This window comes from Gopherus evgoodei, chromosome 1, assembly GCF_007399415.2.
Source record: "Gopherus evgoodei ecotype Sinaloan lineage chromosome 1, rGopEvg1_v1.p, whole genome shotgun sequence".
NCBI lineage: Eukaryota > Metazoa > Chordata > Testudines > Testudinidae > Gopherus > Gopherus evgoodei.
Genome location: NC_044322.1, coordinates 283246613 through 283268977, shown reverse-complemented (window position 1 = coordinate 283268977; position 22365 = coordinate 283246613). Strand labels below are relative to the sequence as shown.

Genomic DNA, 22365 nt, shown 5'->3' with positions numbered 1-22365 from the left:
ACAACTACATGATCACAATTAGTAAACACAACACTGAAAGTAAGATTTAGAAATCAAGCTGATGAAAAAATGTTCATGCAAAATCTATCTACACATACGTAAGTTTTGTAGTATGCCCATTAGGAGTGTATGACCCAGTTTAAAAGAAGTGCAGTGTTCTGTAGGTAAAATTGCATAATAAGGCAAATGTAATACATTATCTCTAAAGAGTGGATTAAAAACATAAAGCTTTTTTTCAATTCTATTTTATACAATTACACAGAAAATTAGTCAATTTTATGCCCAATATTCACATCTGCAACGATAATAAACTGATTATTAAAATTCAGAAAAGAGGCAAACAAGGCAATATAATTAGTAGCATGCGTCCATTACAGAAATCCATTCATGAAGTTCATATCTAGAGTGCTGGGAAAAAAAGGCTAAATTAAGAGTGGATTAATTAATGGATGATGCTATGACAAAGCTCCCTATACAACTGTTGTAACCCAACAGATCATAACTATGAAAGTTTGTGGTAGTGATTTATTTCCTCTCCAACTGCTAGAGTTGTAGGATTAAAACTACAGAAGTAAAAAAACGACCGAGTCTACAATAATTAGAAATTAGTGGATACTGTTTAAATATACACAAAAAGATTAAAAGACCACTATTTTTTTTTGGGGGGGGGGGTGATAGACACTTGCAAATTTGGCAGTCTCTATAACTGTTACATAACATTACAGTGAGGAAACCCTATTAAACTGGACTACTTGGTTGAATTACACACTGAGAGGTAGTTTAAATAAAATTATATATGGCATCGAGTGGTGGGCTGGATTTTTTTTTATTTCATTTTATTTTCTTACAAAAGTGACAAATCCTATACAAGCAGCATTTTGAACACATTTCTATAAAGAGTTCTGGTATTCACTAACCCAGTGAGACAGTCTTATAATATCCCTTTGGTGACAGGAGTTGGGATTTAACAAGGTGATACAACAAAGTACTTTGCAACAGAGCCAACAGTAGGAGCTCTGGACCGGCCAGCACTGGCCTGTTGACATATAAACAATGAACATATTATCCATAAGCTACTCTCTTCACCCCTCTAATCCCCATCCCCACCCCAAAAGGCATGCAAAAAAGACTGAGGTTTTATTTTTAAATTTGGAAGGCGGGGGGAGAGGAAACTTCACCAAATTTTTTGCTTCTAAAACAACACTGTTCAGAGAGGGTTAACATCAGAGAGTTTTCCTATTTAATATCTTCAAATGTCCTCTGTGTAATCCAGTGAAAAGATACTCATGAACCTGCTGTATGATGAGTGCATAGTATAATATGGTATGCTGTGGACAAAAGCAGAAATGGTTAATGTTTACTACTAGTAAATCTCTTTGTTTTCTTAAAATCTTAATGTAAGTGGTGTGTTATGTTTTCTCTCTCTAAAAATGCAAATAGCTTTATTTAGAGCCCCGGGGGGGGAGGGGAAGTGGGGGACGGAACTGACAAATAAAGGTACATGTTTCTCTACAAGAATTTTACTTTTCTGTTATTACTATTTCTGAAAAGTAAACCATTTAGTGACTTCTGGTGTAACTGTGTATATGTATTAGTTTCATACTTACTCTATAATCTAAAGTGAGAACAAGAGTTCCTACTTGGAGAATGAAAACTGATTAGCATGATTTTTTTTTAAATATGTACAATTAATATATCATTTAAATCTTAAGATACAGCTTTATAAACACAACCGTGCTTTTTAAAGACCATGTCAATTCCTTTGTTATGTGTGTCCTTGGGTTATGCGCCCCTAGAGTGCAGAGAAATTATGAGTGCAACTCCCCTTAACAACAAAGGGGAGTTATATAGTTCAATGAGCAATCCAGCTAAGAATACCTCCCACTGTGGATTGATTATTACATCTATGCATTCAAAATTGCCATTCCATTTATTGTATATTATATTCACTTATGCTAGAAAGAAAAAAGTGCATAGTGCAAGTGACAATTATATTTCCTACTCCTCCAGAGGTTTTTGGAGATTGCAATGAATTAATTCATCAGTTCTCAACCTCTTCCAATCATAGTGTCATTACAGAGCTTTCACTCATACTCTAGACAATGTTTATTTTCCTTCTGGTCTTAAGTTCCAGCATTTTCCTTCCGATCTCCAGGTATTTGTCATAAATTTCAAATGTTGTAAGAAGCATTTATTCCCATATTGCATTTAAATTACATTAACAAACTAGAAATGACTTGAGTTTCATGGGGCCCCTACTGCGCTCTGGAGAATATTCTGCTTTAGGGGTCACTTATTTTATGTCAAGCAACAGTTTGGCAAACAGCAATCATTTTTGGCAATAATTTGCAAAAAGCTACTTCACATTTTTGTTTCCAAACATCTTTTCCTGCTTCACTAAGAAAAGATTTTCCAGTGAGATGATCTCAACAGTCTAAGTCATTCAAAGAGTGAAAAAATTATTCCTCCTAATAAGCACCTGGTACTCCAGGATCCATTACAACTGGGTTAGTTTGTATCTTCCAAGAACAGGGTTCTATTTAATATCAAACAAACAAACAACCCCCCCCCCCACCTCTCTCTTTAGTGTCACACACCAGTACCAGCAGGTGTGTCAGAAAAGCGACTGCTTCTCTAACTCTTTAGTGTCTCAAATCTGCTCACAGAAGCAGGGGCTTCCTTCAGGTCTTTCCATCTCCAGTTTGGAGCTTTTCTCCATTATAATTTTTTATATTTCTCTTTCTCCTTCGTGTCTCCTAGTAGATGAAGGATCTTTGGACTATAGGAGTCTGCAGGAAACCAGCACTAGAGGAGAAAACATAGCAAGGTAGCAGCTAAGATCAAAGGAGCTCCTGCTCAGACCCAGCTACACACTGCTGTACTGCCTTCCATCCTGCACAACAATGTGGCATACGGCTTTAGCTGTTTGGGGCAGAAATGCAGCAACAGAAGCTGGCTCAGCAGGATCTCCAAGCCAGTGGTCCTAGGCTACTCAGAACTCCAGGCCAAGGTGAAACAAACATACCAGCAAGGGCTGACTCCAACAACAGAAATGTGGCAGGCAAGCCTTAATTTATGTTCACCAACAGGATACGGTATTTGAAAGCAACAAGTCAGAGGTCCTTGGCCATTTTTCTGTTCTGACTGGGGTGAGATATGGTGCCAAGGAAGATATCCAGCCAGTTAGTCAGAGGGTTTGGAAAATCCCATTGGGCAGGACCTCCCACTCCTTTCAGACTTCTTTGGCCCAGTTGTTCCAGAAATAGCCTTAGCCAGTTCTTCTTGTGCTTAGCCCTTCCCCCTCTATGGTTCTGTCAGACCCCTCTCTCTGAGGGCAGTTCTGACTCCTACAGTTAAAAACTAGTTTAAAAAAATCCCCATTCCAATGAATCTGATTCACCATATTTATTACCAGTCACCACTATATCAGGGCAGCCTCAGGGTTCTGAGCACTGACTATATTCCCCCTTTCAGCTCCTTCACACTGGTTTATGCAGCATGATCTCTCTCTGCTAACCTACCACTGCCTTTCCTGTCTGGCCTCCTTTAAGGTCAGTGGGTTTTATCTCACCTGCCTTTGTACTACACCAGCCAATTGTTTTTCTTACCAATGACAGCTGGAATCTACAGGCAGAGGTGCAATTACATTTTTCTCCTTCCACTTTCCCTACATGCGAACCATATTGGCCTGGCCTGCCAGCAATACTGCTGAGAGTGTCCAGGTGCTCAGATCACCAGCCTGCCAGGTCTGTGATCTTGCACTAAGCATTAAGGAAGAAGAGTACATAATTTTGTTGTATATCTGTAAATCCACTTTTAAAAAAACTTTAATGCTCACAGAGTATTACGGCATAAGTAAGAGACTTCAATCATGAGTGCTCATGCCCAACTCTACTCTTTCCCCTCTTCATACCTGCCTCTATAAATATGCAGAAAGCAGATTTGTTTGTTTTAAAAACATTCCCTATCTCTTCAAGGGGCAGGTCACATAGAATGGGGCAGAAGGAAAAGCTGTAGCCGTAGAAGCAGCAGGGTCTTCACAACCATGAGGCTGGAGAGTTCAATAAACTGAGGGTTACTCTACCATTTCTGAGGTTGTTAATTCATGCCTTCAGTAAGATGGCATGAATGGAGATGGCTAATCTTTCACAATATTTATTCATTAGAACTTACAGTTAGAGTCTTTTTACCTTGGGCAGTTAGCGGGAGAGCTAGAGAGGCAATAGGTCTGGAAGATGAGGAATAACCCAGTTGCAATGGATCATAGAGCAGCAGGAGCCCACTTCGGAGAAGGAAAAATTACAGGTATGTACATTTTACTTTTTCTGCCTACACAACAAAGAGAGGTACATATATGCATCACTTTTAAAAACTCCTCCAGCACAAGTAGAGAGAAGAAAATATGACAGTAACGAAGTCTAAAATTATATCCTCACCTCTTAATTAAGTCTGACTGTTTTGTATATAAATAAAACAGCAGCAGGTTCAACTACCATTCTGAGCAGGCCAAATCATGAAACTATTGTACCAAGAAAGACCCAGGATTAAGAAAAATGCCAGCATCACAGGTTCAGGAGAAGCAGTGGAAAGACCAGGTCAGTTAGGGACAGAATCATTCCAACCTCTTCCAGTTAATGTGGGGGACAAAAAGAAGATCACATAAAATCTCCAAGTATTGCTCATTAGTAGGAAACCTAGCATAGGACAGTTGGGTGTTCCTTAAAGACCAACCAAGGACCTTTAAGGGCTTCTGTGGTTAGTAGGGAAAGAAAAAGAACAGAACTGAGGATAATTTTTTTATATGTCCACACATAGGAAAATCTAGAAAGTTATATTCTATTCAACCAATCTATAAATCAATATGGGAGAGCTTTATGCAATATTCCTAGAACAGAAGCCAAACTTGCAGTCCTGTTTCTAGCTTGTCTGTACAATTGCTAGTACCTTACAGTACACATACAGATACTCCAATATCCAAATGCTGTAGCTGGGCGATGATTTAGGCACTGATACTGCAATAAGCGCTATGTGGCCAAACTGCTGTGACCACACAGAGCCCCCTGCAGATCAGCAGGGTTCCATGTGGATACAGGTGTTTGCCCCCACTGCAGGATTGGAGCCTTAAGAGAGAAAAATTCAAGAGCAAGAGAGGAGAAAAACTCCTAAAGAAATTACTAGGGGATTTAAAAGAATGTTAGTTATGCAATCAAATGCAACAATTAAAATCTAATTATGCCACTGAAACAGCAATATTTGATACACAAAATCCTTGCAAATTTTTGCAACTTACTGTTTTGAAAGAAACAAAAACTGCAATATCACATACATGTTTCTTCTGAACACAAAAATTAAAGATTAAAAAAATACAATGTTACTTCTCTGTTTAAACTTTATTTACAAATAACTAGGTGTTCCTAACGTAGACATAAAAGCTCTTTCCTGGGTAAATGGCAATAAGCTGAGGATGATCTGAGCCCGTCTCACAAAAAATACAATAGTTTTACTTAGTATCAATAAAACATTTTAAAATATACTAAATTTTGCAAGTGTTACAATCATTGTTCAAACTGAATAGTAGTCTGAGTGCTGTACGAAGTGCATCAACAGAAATTCTAATTCTAGCATAACGTTTAAGTGCCATTTGAGATAACCAGTTATCCTTGTAAGTCGTTAAAACAAGTATCACAGACACGGACAGGCTTCTTAGAAGAAGGAGTTAAGGCATTCTTTGCGGAGCACTCAGCGCAAAAGATATTTCCACAGTGTCTACAGTGATGCTGTGAAAGATGAAAACAACAGATATTGAATTGTCAACACAGCATAGTGGGCACAGTACATGAAAATAAATTATTACATAAAGTATCAGATCAATTACATATTTTCATTTCAGATGTGCGTTTAAATTTTTAACATTGGGGGCTAAAAGGCACTTTGGATTTGTATCCAACTCCATCTCTAAAGGGCATAAGGGTAACATTTTCAGAAGTGTTTAAGTGGCTTAGGAGCCTAAGTCTCATTAACTTTTAAGGACTCATAGGCTCCTAAATTACTTTTAATGGGATTTAAGAGTTACTTGAAAGTTTTACCCTCAATCTTGTTTAAGTGCATGAGATGCATGTTTCATGGACTTAATCAAATGGCTGAAACCACCCTATAATTCATACAATTAGCAGTTGTGATAGACTATATCCTATAATATACTGAACAAATCTTATAGAATTAAGATAACTCAGTGAAGCTTAAATTAAACCTTACTGAATTAGATTAACACCCATGGGGATGTTGTATTAAAAATGCAATTGTGTATATCTGTTGTTGTGGCATTGTATACACCTTCTGTAGTAGGAAGATGGGGTTGCTAATGAACTTTTTCCATTATCAGTCAAAATTGACAGATCCAGTTTGAAGCCAGTCTACATGGTGGTAGTAAAATGATTTCTTTTAACAATCCTTGTTAGTTTCTGGTAACAATGGCCCTATGACCTGACTGGTTGGGGGCTGGGCATGGTGCATCTTGGCCAGAGTGGAGCTAAAAATAAAGCAGAGACAAGGTGGGATAGTGAGCTCAGTGGAACAACTGAATCACTCTTAGGTGCCCTCTAGCTTCTCTCAGAGGAAGGTTCTAGTCCAGGGGCAGGCAAACTTTTTGGTCTGAGGGCTGCATCAGGTTTCAGAAATTGTATGGAGAGCTGGGTGAAAGAGGCTGTGCCTCCCCAAACAGCCAGGCGTGGCCCGGCCCCCACCCCCATCCAACCTCCCCTGCTTCTCGCCTCCTGACAGCCCCTCCTCAGGACTCCTCTGCCATCCACCCCCACCTCCCTGCTCTCTGTCCCTTGACCACCCCTGGAACCTCCGCCCCTGACTGCCCTCAGCAGCCCCATCTAACCCCTCCTCTCATTCCTGACTGCCCCCTCAGGACCCCTGCTCCTTTCAACCACCCCTTCTCTGAACCCCTGCCCCTGACTGCTCCTCACCACCCCATCCAACTCCCCCTCTCCTTCCTGACTGCCCCCCCAGACCCCTGCCCCCATTCAACCCCCATTCTCCACCCTCTGACTGCCCCAACCCCATCCACACCCACACCACTCCCTGCCCCCTTACCACACTGCCTGGAGCACTGGTGGCTGGCAGCGCTACAGCCGCTCTGCCCAGAGCAGCAGGACAGGCAGCTGCGCTGCCCAGCTGGAGCCAGCCATGCCACAGCGCAGCTCATAGCACTGGATCAGGCTGCAGCTTTGCAGCTGCGCTGCCCCAGGAACTCGCAGCCCCGCCACCCAGAGCATTGCGCCAGTGGCACAGTGAACTTAGGCTGCGGGGGGATAGTGGGGAGATCAGTGGGGGAGAAGCCAGGGGCTAGCCTCCCAGGACAGGAGCTCCAGGGCCAGGCAGGAGGGTCCCGCGGGCCTCTGTAATTTGCCCACCTGTGCTCTAGCCACAGGGGTGGGCTGCCTTACTGCTGTTACTCCACTGAGAGCAGAAGAGGGAACATTTTCTTGAAAAATGTGTGTCCAGGCAGGAGGAAAGGCAAGGACGATTATTTTCTGAGTTCACTCACTGTCCTAATACATTCAAATGCAGTGGGCCTTTACAGAATCTTTTGAGAAAGATCCTCATTTGTGGTTGGGTGACAGAACATGGATTTCCTTATCTATTACCTAAACCACCACAAAAAAATAAAAAAATACTTGTACTAATATTTTACTTCTAGGGGGAATTTTCAAAGGCACAAATGGTGCCCAATTTGCAGTTGGGTACCTCACTGCCCTTTGTGCCTTCAAAAATCTCCTCCTTATATCTCACACTGAGTGAACTGATAACATTCCAGTACACACAATCAGAATGAAATCACATTGCACAGAAGGTCTTTTACCTAAAGAAGGAATAAATGTCAAGAAGTCTCACTTTGGCTAAATTGGTCAACAGACCTCACATGGGTGGTTTTCCCAAAGATAATGTATTGTTCTAGAGTTGTCAGAGCTCTCATTCTTCAATACTGGACCTCAATCAGTGATTAGGCTGTGGGATTTGGATGGCTACTTCTTACCTTTCTTAGACAGCTCCATTTTACTTCAGAAACTAAGTATTTACTTTCGATTGAGATAGTTCAGTGTGACTTAACACTTCAGTGGTCAAACCAAACACTCAGGATAAACCAACATACCTACATGCTACACAGGATCAGTTTCTTAAGATAAATTATAAGGAGGCAAAGTACCTACAGGGTTTACATTAAACAACTGCAGAATGTAAGAGCATATTTTAGATTTACTCAGCACCAGATTACGAGACTCAGTGAAAGCATGAGGAAGGGTTCAAGGATCATACTGAAAATTAGAGCCTCGTGTGATTCTGTATTTCACAAATGTGAAATAACACCAAATAAAATGAAAAACAATTCAAACAAAATAAAATGCTACTCACCCAAATTTGGCCCTATCACCCCTCTGACACATAATGACGGAGAGGCAGCCGAGCCAAATATGAGTGGCACTGCAACCTGAAACACCTGGCTGCAACACCAGAAGCAGGAACTTAGTTTCAGCCTCGTGGGACAGGAGCCATCACTGTGGGGTGGGGGTGAGGGTAGGGTGGGCTTACTCTGCAAACCCTGCCCCCGGGGCCATGGGGGGAGAATGGATAAAACAAAACAAGAAGTTTCCAAAAATAAAAATAAAATAAAAAATTATACCACATAAGAGGAAATTCACAGGGCTCTACTGATGACTATGTAGACTATACATAAAATGCTGATTGTTAATGTGCAGAAGAATTTGAATATTCAACCCCAGCATATAAAATTTTCAGTAGAAACCATCACAGTTTTAGTGCTTATCTTCACTGCAACATTAACTCAGACTCTTACTGGGGTGTTACCCCTACCCTAGCTGCTGTCTACACACAAAACCCTCTCTCGGTGTGGTACTGGTTCTACACTCAGGCTAGCTGGCCTGTCCTAAGTTACATGCTGAAGTCCCAGGGCTGCTTACACCTGCGCTGGCAACCCATCCACTTTCTAATGAGGACTCAGACTCCATCCCTTGAGTGCTGATAGTCCTCCAGTGATTTTCCCCCCAGTGCCCGGAAGGACAAACAAGTTCTTCCACAATTCACTAGGAAACAATCGGAGCTGCTCAGCTTAACACAGCACTAAGAACCATGGGATATGATCCTAGCACCTCAGATGGGTTTGTGTAGCACCAGTAAGGAGACAGTAATTAAGGTATGGCTTTGCAATGTGGCTGCTTACACCCAAACTGGGATAACCTTGGTGCTTAGACCTGAGTGTCAATAACTCAGGTTAACACTGCAGTGAAGACAGACCTACAAAAGGGTGTTCAGGTGCAAAGTAAAAGAGCTTGTTAGACTAGGAAGCAGTCTTTGAGCCTCTCTCACTCATGCCAGAGCAATACAGACTACACTGGACATAATACAAAGGTAACACTGTCAATGACAGAAGGGACTGACTGCTACACACTACTCAGCCAATGTCCAATATACACAATAGCCACCTCTAGTAACTGAGTGTGGAGACAGATTTTGAGATAGAGGGGAAAAGCAAATCACTTTGAATGAAATTGCTGAAGGCTGAAATTGATTAAATTATGGCCCTTATCACCACCTTGCAATAGAGAAAAGTTTCTTGGCAGTTCCTCCAGGAACAAGAAAATGGAAAGCCAAGTCTGCTCTCCAGTTTCTGGATTCCTGACAATCAGTTTTTAAACTAATACAACCCACAGTTCAAAATAATGTTGTTTCAGATGGGACAAGTGTGAAAATTACAAAACTGGTCTATTAGAAAGATCTAATTTTATTATTATTCCTTCAGCAGATTAGAAAACAAAAGTAACATTTCAACAAGCATCTGTCCATCATACTTTATACAGAATTAGTTGATGCCTGGTATCATTTTCTTGTCCACAACTTTAGTCACCACCCAACTGCAGAGTTTAGGAATTGCAGTGCATACTGGACTAAACTCTTTCACAATGTAAGGCACAACTACATGATCACAATTAGTAAACACAACACTGAAAGTAAGATTTAGAAATCAAGCTGATGAAAAAATGTTCATGCAAAATCTATCTACACATACGTAAGTTTTGTAGTATGCCCATTAGGAGTGTATGACCCAGTTTAAAAGAAGTGCAGTGTTCTGTAGGTAAAATTGCATAATAAGGCAAATGTAATACATTATCTCTAAAGAGTGGATTAAAAACATAAAGCTTTTTTTCAATTCTATTTTATACAATTACACAGAAAATTAGTCAATTTTATGCCCAATATTCACATCTGCAACGATAATAAACTGATTATTAAAATTCAGAAAAGAGGCAAACAAGGCAATATAATTAGTAGCATGCGTCCATTACAGAAATCCATTCATGAAGTTCATATCTAGAGTGCTGGGAAAAAAAGGCTAAATTAAGAGTGGATTAATTAATGGATGATGCTATGACAAAGCTCCCTATACAACTGTTGTAACCCAACAGATCATAACTATGAAAGTTTGTGGTAGTGATTTATTTCCTCTCCAACTGCTAGAGTTGTAGGATTAAAACTACAGAAGTAAAAAAACGACCGAGTCTACAATAATTAGAAATTAGTGGATACTGTTTAAATATACACAAAAAGATTAAAAGACCACTATTTTTTTTTGGGGGGGGGGGTGATAGACACTTGCAAATTTGGCAGTCTCTATAACTGTTACATAACATTACAGTGAGGAAACCCTATTAAACTGGACTACTTGGTTGAATTACACACTGAGAGGTAGTTTAAATAAAATTATATATGGCATCGAGTGGTGGGCTGGATTTTTTTTTATTTCATTTTATTTTCTTACAAAAGTGACAAATCCTATACAAGCAGCATTTTGAACACATTTCTATAAAGAGTTCTGGTATTCACTAACCCAGTGAGACAGTCTTATAATATCCCTTTGGTGACAGGAGTTGGGATTTAACAAGGTGATACAACAAAGTACTTTGCAACAGAGCCAACAGTAGGAGCTCTGGACCGGCCAGCACTGGCCTGTTGACATATAAACAATGAACATATTATCCATAAGCTACTCTCTTCACCCCTCTAATCCCCATCCCCACCCCAAAAGGCATGCAAAAAAGACTGAGGTTTTATTTTTAAATTTGGAAGGCGGGGGGAGAGGAAACTTCACCAAATTTTTTGCTTCTAAAACAACACTGTTCAGAGAGGGTTAACATCAGAGAGTTTTCCTATTTAATATCTTCAAATGTCCTCTGTGTAATCCAGTGAAAAGATACTCATGAACCTGCTGTATGATGAGTGCATAGTATAATATGGTATGCTGTGGACAAAAGCAGAAATGGTTAATGTTTACTACTAGTAAATCTCTTTGTTTTCTTAAAATCTTAATGTAAGTGGTGTGTTATGTTTTCTCTCTCTAAAAATGCAAATAGCTTTATTTAGAGCCCCGGGGGGGGAGGGGAAGTGGGGGACGGAACTGACAAATAAAGGTACATGTTTCTCTACAAGAATTTTACTTTTCTGTTATTACTATTTCTGAAAAGTAAACCATTTAGTGACTTCTGGTGTAACTGTGTATATGTATTAGTTTCATACTTACTCTATAATCTAAAGTGAGAACAAGAGTTCCTACTTGGAGAATGAAAACTGATTAGCATGATTTTTTTTTAAATATGTACAATTAATATATCATTTTAAATCTTAAGATACAGCTTTATAAACACAACCGTGCTTTTTAAAGACCATGTCAATTCCTTTGTTATGTGTGTCCTTGGGTTATGCGCCCCTAGAGTGCAGAGAAATTATGAGTGCAACTCCCCTTAACAACAAAGGGGAGTTATATAGTTCAATGAGCAATCCAGCTAAGAATACCTCCCACTGTGGATTGATTATTACATCTATGCATTCAAAATTGCCATTCCATTTATTGTATATTATATTCACTTATGCTAGAAAGAAAAAAGTGCATAGTGCAAGTGACAATTATATTTCCTACTCCTCCAGAGGTTTTTGGAGATTGCAATGAATTAATTCATCAGTTCTCAACCTCTTCCAATCATAGTGTCATTACAGAGCTTTCACTCATACTCTAGACAATGTTTATTTTCCTTCTGGTCTTAAGTTCCAGCATTTTCCTTCCGATCTCCAGGTATTTGTCATAAATTTCAAATGTTGTAAGAAGCATTTATTCCCATATTGCATTTAAATTACATTAACAAACTAGAAATGACTTGAGTTTCATGGGGCCCCTACTGCGCTCTGGAGAATATTCTGCTTTAGGGGTCACTTATTTTATGTCAAGCAACAGTTTGGCAAACAGCAATCATTTTTGGCAATAATTTGCAAAAAGCTACTTCACATTTTTGTTTCCAAACATCTTTTCCTGCTTCACTAAGAAAAGATTTTCCAGTGAGATGATCTCAACAGTCTAAGTCATTCAAAGAGTGAAAAAATTATTCCTCCTAATAAGCACCTGGTACTCCAGGATCCATTACAACTGGGTTAGTTTGTATCTTCCAAGAACAGGGTTCTATTTAATATCAAACAAACAAACAACCCCCCCCCCACCTCTCTCTTTAGTGTCACACACCAGTACCAGCAGGTGTGTCAGAAAAGCGACTGCTTCTCTAACTCTTTAGTGTCTCAAATCTGCTCACAGAAGCAGGGGCTTCCTTCAGGTCTTTCCATCTCCAGTTTGGAGCTTTTCTCCATTATAATTTTTTATATTTCTCTTTCTCCTTCGTGTCTCCTAGTAGATGAAGGATCTTTGGACTATAGGAGTCTGCAGGAAACCAGCACTAGAGGAGAAAACATAGCAAGGTAGCAGCTAAGATCAAAGGAGCTCCTGCTCAGACCCAGCTACACACTGCTGTACTGCCTTCCATCCTGCACAACAATGTGGCATACGGCTTTAGCTGTTTGGGGCAGAAATGCAGCAACAGAAGCTGGCTCAGCAGGATCTCCAAGCCAGTGGTCCTAGGCTACTCAGAACTCCAGGCCAAGGTGAAACAAACATACCAGCAAGGGCTGACTCCAACAACAGAAATGTGGCAGGCAAGCCTTAATTTATGTTCACCAACAGGATACGGTATTTGAAAGCAACAAGTCAGAGGTCCTTGGCCATTTTTCTGTTCTGACTGGGGTGAGATATGGTGCCAAGGAAGATATCCAGCCAGTTAGTCAGAGGGTTTGGAAAATCCCATTGGGCAGGACCTCCCACTCCTTTCAGACTTCTTTGGCCCAGTTGTTCCAGAAATAGCCTTAGCCAGTTCTTCTTGTGCTTAGCCCTTCCCCCTCTATGGTTCTGTCAGACCCCTCTCTCTGAGGGCAGTTCTGACTCCTACAGTTAAAAACTAGTTTAAAAAAATCCCCATTCCAATGAATCTGATTCACCATATTTATTACCAGTCACCACTATATCAGGGCAGCCTCAGGGTTCTGAGCACTGACTATATTCCCCCTTTCAGCTCCTTCACACTGGTTTATGCAGCATGATCTCTCTCTGCTAACCTACCACTGCCTTTCCTGTCTGGCCTCCTTTAAGGTCAGTGGGTTTTATCTCACCTGCCTTTGTACTACACCAGCCAATTGTTTTTCTTACCAATGACAGCTGGAATCTACAGGCAGAGGTGCAATTACATTTTTCTCCTTCCACTTTCCCTACATGCGAACCATATTGGCCTGGCCTGCCAGCAATACTGCTGAGAGTGTCCAGGTGCTCAGATCACCAGCCTGCCAGGTCTGTGATCTTGCACTAAGCATTAAGGAAGAAGAGTACATAATTTTGTTGTATATCTGTAAATCCACTTTTAAAAAAACTTTAATGCTCACAGAGTATTACGGCATAAGTAAGAGACTTCAATCATGAGTGCTCATGCCCAACTCTACTCTTTCCCCTCTTCATACCTGCCTCTATAAATATGCAGAAAGCAGATTTGTTTGTTTTAAAAACATTCCCTATCTCTTCAAGGGGCAGGTCACATAGAATGGGGCAGAAGGAAAAGCTGTAGCCGTAGAAGCAGCAGGGTCTTCACAACCATGAGGCTGGAGAGTTCAATAAACTGAGGGTTACTCTACCATTTCTGAGGTTGTTAATTCATGCCTTCAGTAAGATGGCATGAATGGAGATGGCTAATCTTTCACAATATTTATTCATTAGAACTTACAGTTAGAGTCTTTTTACCTTGGGCAGTTAGCGGGAGAGCTAGAGAGGCAATAGGTCTGGAAGATGAGGAATAACCCAGTTGCAATGGATCATAGAGCAGCAGGAGCCCACTTCGGAGAAGGAAAAATTACAGGTATGTACATTTTACTTTTTCTGCCTACACAACAAAGAGAGGTACATATATGCATCACTTTTAAAAACTCCTCCAGCACAAGTAGAGAGAAGAAAATATGACAGTAACGAAGTCTAAAATTATATCCTCACCTCTTAATTAAGTCTGACTGTTTTGTATATAAATAAAACAGCAGCAGGTTCAACTACCATTCTGAGCAGGCCAAATCATGAAACTATTGTACCAAGAAAGACCCAGGATTAAGAAAAATGCCAGCATCACAGGTTCAGGAGAAGCAGTGGAAAGACCAGGTCAGTTAGGGACAGAATCATTCCAACCTCTTCCAGTTAATGTGGGGGACAAAAAGAAGATCACATAAAATCTCCAAGTATTGCTCATTAGTAGGAAACCTAGCATAGGACAGTTGGGTGTTCCTTAAAGACCAACCAAGGACCTTTAAGGGCTTCTGTGGTTAGTAGGGAAAGAAAAAGAACAGAACTGAGGATAATTTTTTTATATGTCCACACATAGGAAAATCTAGAAAGTTATATTCTATTCAACCAATCTATAAATCAATATGGGAGAGCTTTATGCAATATTCCTAGAACAGAAGCCAAACTTGCAGTCCTGTTTCTAGCTTGTCTGTACAATTGCTAGTACCTTACAGTACACATACAGATACTCCAATATCCAAATGCTGTAGCTGGGCGATGATTTAGGCACTGATACTGCAATAAGCGCTATGTGGCCAAACTGCTGTGACCACACAGAGCCCCCTGCAGATCAGCAGGGTTCCATGTGGATACAGGTGTTTGCCCCCACTGCAGGATTGGAGCCTTAAGAGAGAAAAATTCAAGAGCAAGAGAGGAGAAAAACTCCTAAAGAAATTACTAGGGGATTTAAAAGAATGTTAGTTATGCAATCAAATGCAACAATTAAAATCTAATTATGCCACTGAAACAGCAATATTTGATACACAAAATCCTTGCAAATTTTTGCAACTTACTGTTTTGAAAGAAACAAAAACTGCAATATCACATACATGTTTCTTCTGAACACAAAAATTAAAGATTAAAAAAATACAATGTTACTTCTCTGTTTAAACTTTATTTACAAATAACTAGGTGTTCCTAACGTAGACATAAAAGCTCTTTCCTGGGTAAATGGCAATAAGCTGAGGATGATCTGAGCCCGTCTCACAAAAAATACAATAGTTTTACTTAGTATCAATAAAACATTTTAAAATATACTAAATTTTGCAAGTGTTACAATCATTGTTCAAACTGAATAGTAGTCTGAGTGCTGTACGAAGTGCATCAACAGAAATTCTAATTCTAGCATAACGTTTAAGTGCCATTTGAGATAACCAGTTATCCTTGTAAGTCGTTAAAACAAGTATCACAGACACGGACAGGCTTCTTAGAAGAAGGAGTTAAGGCATTCTTTGCGGAGCACTCAGCGCAAAAGATATTTCCACAGTGTCTACAGTGATGCTGTGAAAGATGAAAACAACAGATATTGAATTGTCAACACAGCATAGTGGGCACAGTACATGAAAATAAATTATTACATAAAGTATCAGATCAATTACATATTTTCATTTCAGATGTGCGTTTAAATTTTTAACATTGGGGGCTAAAAGGCACTTTGGATTTGTATCCAACTCCATCTCTAAAGGGCATAAGGGTAACATTTTCAGAAGTGTTTAAGTGGCTTAGGAGCCTAAGTCTCATTAACTTTTAAGGACTCATAGGCTCCTAAATTACTTTTAATGGGATTTAAGAGTTACTTGAAAGTTTTACCCTCAATCTTGTTTAAGTGCATGAGATGCATGTTTCATGGACTTAATCAAATGGCTGAAACCACCCTATAATTCATACAATTAGCAGTTGTGATAGACTATATCCTATAATATACTGAACAAATCTTATAGAATTAAGATAACTCAGTGAAGCTTAAATTAAACCTTACTGAATTAGATTAACACCCATGGGGATGTTGTATTAAAAATGCAATTGTGTATATCTGTTGTTGTGGCATTGTATACACCTTCTGTAGTAGGAAGATGGGGTTGCTAATGAACTTTTTCCATTATCAGTCTTTGAAGCCACCCTCCTAGGCAAAATGCATATACTAGTTCAAACTGGATTCTCCAGGGATCAACAGAAAAGACTTTTGGACAAAAGTCTGGGTTTTTATCTGGCTCAGGGCCTTCTTCCAGCGGACAGGTCCCCTGGTCCACAGAGGGCCCCAATCCTTGGAAAGACATTGCCTGCTGAGATCTCTTAAGACTATGTGCTCGTTCTGAGCTGAAGCTCTGATGAACTTGTAACCACAAGGATGCCCATAAGATGGGATATTAAATGACTGCACTTGCCAGAGCCCATGTGAGAGCTGGGATGAATTCTGGCAAACTTAACAGCATGCATGTAGGTCCTTTTATTGTTTTTAGTATGTTTTCTCTGTAATATTTTTTACCATAAGAATAAAATGCATTTGATTACAAAGAACTGTGTGGTAACTTATATATGTAGCAATAACACTGTTATCTGTCTCTGAAAAGACAGATGTCTGGTGTCCCAGGGCATCTGTCTGTGCTGGGATTGATACAGTGAAGGCAGGGAACTGTCCTGTTTGGGAATGCCCCGGTCAGAAGAGAGAGAGACTCCTGTCTCCACCCAAGAAAAGCAACACCTGGGGAGCTGAAAACCAAGATTGGGTGTCCTTGCTGAACCAGTGAGCAGAAATACAGGTGCAGTTTCCCTGAACTGTGACTCAGGAAATACCAAAGGACTGCAAATGATGGGAGGGGAAGCAGGACAAGATTACACTGACAGAGCTGTGTGTAAATCTTTTATTTCTAGATCGAGTCAGTGCTTAAAAAGTACTTCAAAACCAAAATATCACACTAAAGTCATGCCTGATGTGAGTATCACTATTGATTTCTACACAGTTACACTCATTTACATCAGGCCTGAATTTAAGTTTACAGCAATAAATCACACTGATGTCAGTACCTTTATATTGGTAAAACCTGTGTCCACATGACGCAGTTGTAGCACTTCAACTATATCTAGTTATACACAGATATAGTTAAAGCAGCACAAAACCTGTGTGTAGACAAAGCCTTGAGCAGTTTATTTATAACATCTGAAACAATACAAACCATCTATGTTTCTGAGCTGTACTGAGGTTTAGAAGTACCTTTTAAAGATACTCTAACTTTGCTTCAACTCCAGAACAGTTCAGAAAGAAAAAATGTTCTAGAGAATCCCCACAAAGGCACACATACCCTTCTGACTGTCACTGAGAAGCCTTTCCCACAGGCCATACAGTTCTGTACCTCATTGTCTTCTGCCCATTTCCTGTTGAGGGCTTGTGTGTGTTTGATCTGGATGAATAAAACAAATACAGACTTTTTTAAATGGAAGTCCATTTCTTATTAATGTCCTCTACTACATCACACATGCTGTACGCATCAGGATAAAACACTGAGGATCAGTCATGGTGACTCAACGTTAGAATGCCACCTCACAGTTATTTAAATAAAAAAGAACTTTCTGATGTCCAAACTATGGGCTGAATTCTGAACCTACATGGAAGCTCTGTCATGGTATATTTTCCCAATGTGAACCTTAGAGTCCAAAAGTTGGGGTACCAGCATGAATTCCCCTAAGCTTAATTACCAGCTTAGCTCTGATAGCTGCCACCAATCAGGACTTGGAGTGCCTGATACACTCTGGTCCCCCAAAACCTTCCCTGGGGACCCCCAAGATCCAGACCACCTGGATCTTAACACAAGGAAAGTAAACTCTTTCCCTCACCAGTGCCTCTCCTAGGCTTTCCCTCCCTGGGTTACCCTGGAAGATCACTGTGATTCAAACCCCTTTCTCCCTCACCCAGAGGCAATACAGATTCAAGCTTCATGAATCTAAAACAAAGAGGAAATTTACCTTCCCCCCCCCCCTTGCCTTCCTCGCTCTCCTTTTCCCCACCAATTCCCTGGTGAGTACAGACTCAGTTCCTTTGAACCTTACAAGGGGAAAAAATCAAACAGGTCTTAAAAGGAAAACTTTTAATAAAAAGAAAGAAAAAATGTAAAAGTTGTCTCTGTAATAAGAAGCCCCCCATCCCAGCAAAATACAATTTAAAATACTTCCAGCAAACTACACATTTGCAAATACAGAAAACAATCAAAAGACTATAATCGCCTGTCCTACTTAATACTCACTATTCTGAACATATAAGAGACTGTAGGAGGGAGATTGGCAAGAAACCTGGTTGCACGTCTAGTCCATTCCAGGACCCAGAGAGAACAAAGCAAAACCCCAAAACACAAACAAACAAAGGCTTCCCTCCACCGAGATTTGAAAGTATTTTGTTTCCTGATTGGTCCTCTGGTCAGGTGTCCGGTTCACTGTTTGTTAACCCTTTACAGGTAAAAGAGACATTAACCCTTAACTATCTGTTTATGACAAGCTCCCACTGATATCAACTGCCTCCTGAAGTGCACTGGGCCTCATTTTAACACGTCTGGAGTGACAATGCACTATTCAAGTCAAAATAGTTTTCATCATCACTATATATTGGTAAGGGCATGCTTAGTCACCACAATGTAATTCATACCTGTAGCGATTGGTTTTCTCGGCCTAGCTCTTGCATTGCTGCAGTTGTATTGTCCAGCTTTTTCTTCAGTTCCAGGAGTTTGGCTTGAAGCTTTTCGATTTCTCCCTCACTTTTAATACACCTGAAGATGGATAGCAAGTACTAAATTAAATGCTTACAAAGCAATTCCTATCCCATTTGGCAAAATGTCACCACTGAAAAGTTTGGCCATCTGTCCATAACAAATAAATATATCACCATAATTAACCACTGTATTTCTTGGCTGGGAAATTAATGTAGTATTTTAACAATTAACCTAAGATCACATCTGAGCCTCACTCTCAGAGGGAGTACCAAATGAGGGACAGCAGGGCCCAGATTTCAGAGGGGGTTCAGGACTGAATGCACTCCCACCAGCTGGAGCTTGCTGCTCTGCACAAGTGCAGAACAGGACAGTCTCATTAAGCAGCAGCAGCAATTCTGGCAGGCCACTTTGCAGCAAATCAAACAGAAAGGAGGTGAGAGAAAAAAAAATGAAGTTTACTTGCCTGTAACCAAGGTTCTTCAAGACATACGGTACATATTCACATTCTTAGGATGTATGCCAATTGGTGCTATTGAACAGTACAGCCTTCAACTAGCAATACCTATCTGAATGTTCACAGCTCCCCCCCGCCCCCCGCCATATCCTCCCCTCAGCATCTGAGCATGTTCTGAGGGCAGGGCTATAAAGGGGTGCATGGCAGCAGTCACTGGCTCAGTTTCTTCCACTGCTTATGAAGAGCCTGAATAGTTAGGACTTTGCAGGAGAGAGGAAGGGGGACAGGGAGTGTGAATATATAAAGTCCATCTTAGAGAACCTTGTTTATGGACAATTAACCTTCATTTCTTCTTTGAGTGTCCTCTGCACACTCCCACTCTTGGGACAGTTTAGTCAGCAGTATATAAGAATTTCAGAGCAGGGATTGGCAACCTTTGGCATGCGACCCATCAGGGAAATCCGCTGGCGGGCTGGGACAGTTTGTTTACCTGCAGCGTCCACAGGCCAATCACAGCCCCCACTGGCCACAGTTCGCCATTCCAGGCCAATGGGGGGCTGCAGGAAGTGGCATGGGCCAAGGGATGTGCTCTCCGCCACTTCCCACAGCCCCCATTGGCCTGGAACAGCGAACTGCGGCCAGTGAGAGCTGCAATCGGCCAAACTTTCAGACTCTGCAGGTAAACAAACTATCCCGGCCCGCCAGCAGATTTCCCTGATGGGCCGCGTGCAAAAGGTTGCTGATCCTTGAGTTAGAGAATGTGGGTCTGCTCCTGCTCTCAAACAAAACAAATAGCATTTGGTGTTGAACTTTGTGGCAACCAGATCTATATTTGAAGTAACCCACAGAGCAAATATGTCCCTGGTTACAGTATCCTTTAAGGCCCATTTGTGCATGTGGGAGGATTTTCTGCTCAGTTGGTCCGCTAACTTGTTGAAGGATTCTGCTACATGCAGAGCTACCATATACACCTCATGAAAAATATACTACTCTCAAAGCTTTATTGACTCCTTGCAAAGCTGTGAAGTGCAGGCTCCTCTCTGTTTGTTTACATAATACATTGCTGTCATATTGTCAGTGGCTACCTGAACAACGTATCCTTTCATCTGAAGGTGGAAAAATCTGAATGCAAACCGGATTGATCTTAGCTTCAGAATATTGATATAAAGGGAAGACTAGTGTTGGTCCAGAGTCCTGTGCACCCCAGCCTGTTTTCAAGGCATCTGTTGCAATTATCATGGAAGGTGATGGAGAGTTGAACCTCACTCCCTTCATTACATGATCCCGATTCATACACCATAAAAAGTTTTCTGGATATTGTTTGGAATAGTAATTATTAGCTTCATGTTGTGTACTCCATATCTGAAGTTTTCTGTCACCCAATGTTGAAGAGGTCTCATCTTTAGTCTCACACAGGGTGTGACATGTCATTGACGCTATGAGACCTAGTAAGAAGAGGAAGAACTTCACTTTCTGAAATAGATTCTGAAAGAGAAACTGAATAAGACTGTTACTCATCTTTGCAACTGTTGTTCTTTGAGATGTGTTGCTCATATCCATTCCAATTAGGTGTGCGTGCGCCGCTTACATGTTCATCAGAAGATTTTTACCCTAGCTACACTCGGTGGGTCGGCTGGGTCGCCCCCTAGAGTGGAGCCGCCATGGCGCCGGATATATACCCCTGCCGACCCAACGGCCCTTCAGTTCCTTCTTGCTGGCTACTCCGACAGAGGGGAAGGAGGGCAGGTTTGGAATGGATATGAGCAACACATCTAGAAGAACAACAGTTACAAAGGTGAGTAACTGTCTTTTCTTCTTCGAGTGCTTGCTCATATCGATTCCAGTTAGGTGACTCCTAAGCCTTACCTAGGTGATGGGGTCGCAGTGAGATGTCGAAGAATGCAGAACTGCTGATCCAAATGCTGCATCATCTCTGGACTGTTGAACCAGAGCGTAATGTGAGGCAAAGGTGTGGACCGAGGACCAGGTAGCTGCGCGACATATCTCCTGGATGGGTACTCAGCCAGGAAGGCGGCAGATGAAGCCTGAGCCCTGGTCGAATGTGCGGTGAGGTGGCTCAAGGGAACATGGGCCAAATCCTAACAAGTACGGACGCACGCCGTCACTCAAGATGAGATCCTCTGGGAGGAGACAGGTAGGCCCTTTATTCGGTCTGCCACCGCGATGAAGAGTTGGGGCGATTTACAAAAGGGTTTTGTCCACTCGATATAAAATGTGAGCGCTCTACGAATGTCTAGGGAGTGCAACTGTTGTTCCTGTCATGATGAGTGTGGCTTCGGGAAGAAGACCGGAAGGAAGATATCCTGGTTGATATGAAATGCCGATACCACTTTAGGGAGGAAAGCCGGGTGCGGTCGCAACTGCACCTTGTCCTTGTGAAACACAGTATACGGTGGATCCACAGTGAGAGCCCTAAGCTCGGAGACTCATCTGGCCGATGTAATGGCTACGAGGAAAGCTGTCTTCCAGGACAGGTATAATAGCGAGCAGGTTGCTAATGGCTCAAAAGGGACAGACATAAGTCTGGTTAGAATCAGTTGAGGTCCCAGGTTGGGGCGGGACAGCGTACTTGGGGGTATAGGTGGTCCAAGCCCTCGAGGAACCTAGAAACCATAGGGTGTGAGAACACAGAGCAGCCATTTTCCCCTAGGTGGAAGGTAGAGATGGCCCCTAAGTGCACCCTCAATGATGATACCACTAGGCCCTGTTGTTTGAGAGGCCAGAGGTAGTCTAAGATGGTGGAGATCGAGACCTCGGTGGGAGTAACATTATGCATTTCGCACCAGCATGAGAAACGCCTCCACTTGGCCAGATACGTTGACCGAGTGGAAGGTTTCCTGCTACCCAGGAGTACTTTTTGTACTGAGGCAGAGCAACGTAACTCGGACTGGCTTAACCACATAGCAGCCATGCTGTGAGGT

The 22365-nt window shown here is 41.3% G+C and overlaps 1 protein-coding gene across 4 annotated transcripts in view; it reads right to left on the bottom strand.

The window, feature by feature from the left end:
- Nucleotides 1-9790: 9790 nt before the first annotated feature.
- EEA1 (early endosome antigen 1) overlaps nucleotides 9791-22365 on the bottom strand; it is a 164860-nt gene continuing 152285 nt past the window's right edge. For 3 of the 4 annotated variants that reach the window (XM_030548559.1, XM_030548560.1, XM_030548562.1), the window contains 3 exons: nucleotides 18906-19026; nucleotides 17572-17670; nucleotides 9791-15772 (listed from right to left, as the gene is read on the bottom strand). In XM_030548559.1, the coding sequence (XP_030404419.1) occupies nucleotides 15650-15772; nucleotides 17572-17670; nucleotides 18906-19026 (343 nt within the window). In that variant the 3' untranslated portion in view covers nucleotides 9791-15649. Of the gene's footprint in view, nucleotides 15773-17571; nucleotides 17671-18905; nucleotides 19027-20508; nucleotides 20869-22365 lie in introns of those variants that run through there. The other variant, XR_003998482.1, reaches the window with a different exon arrangement.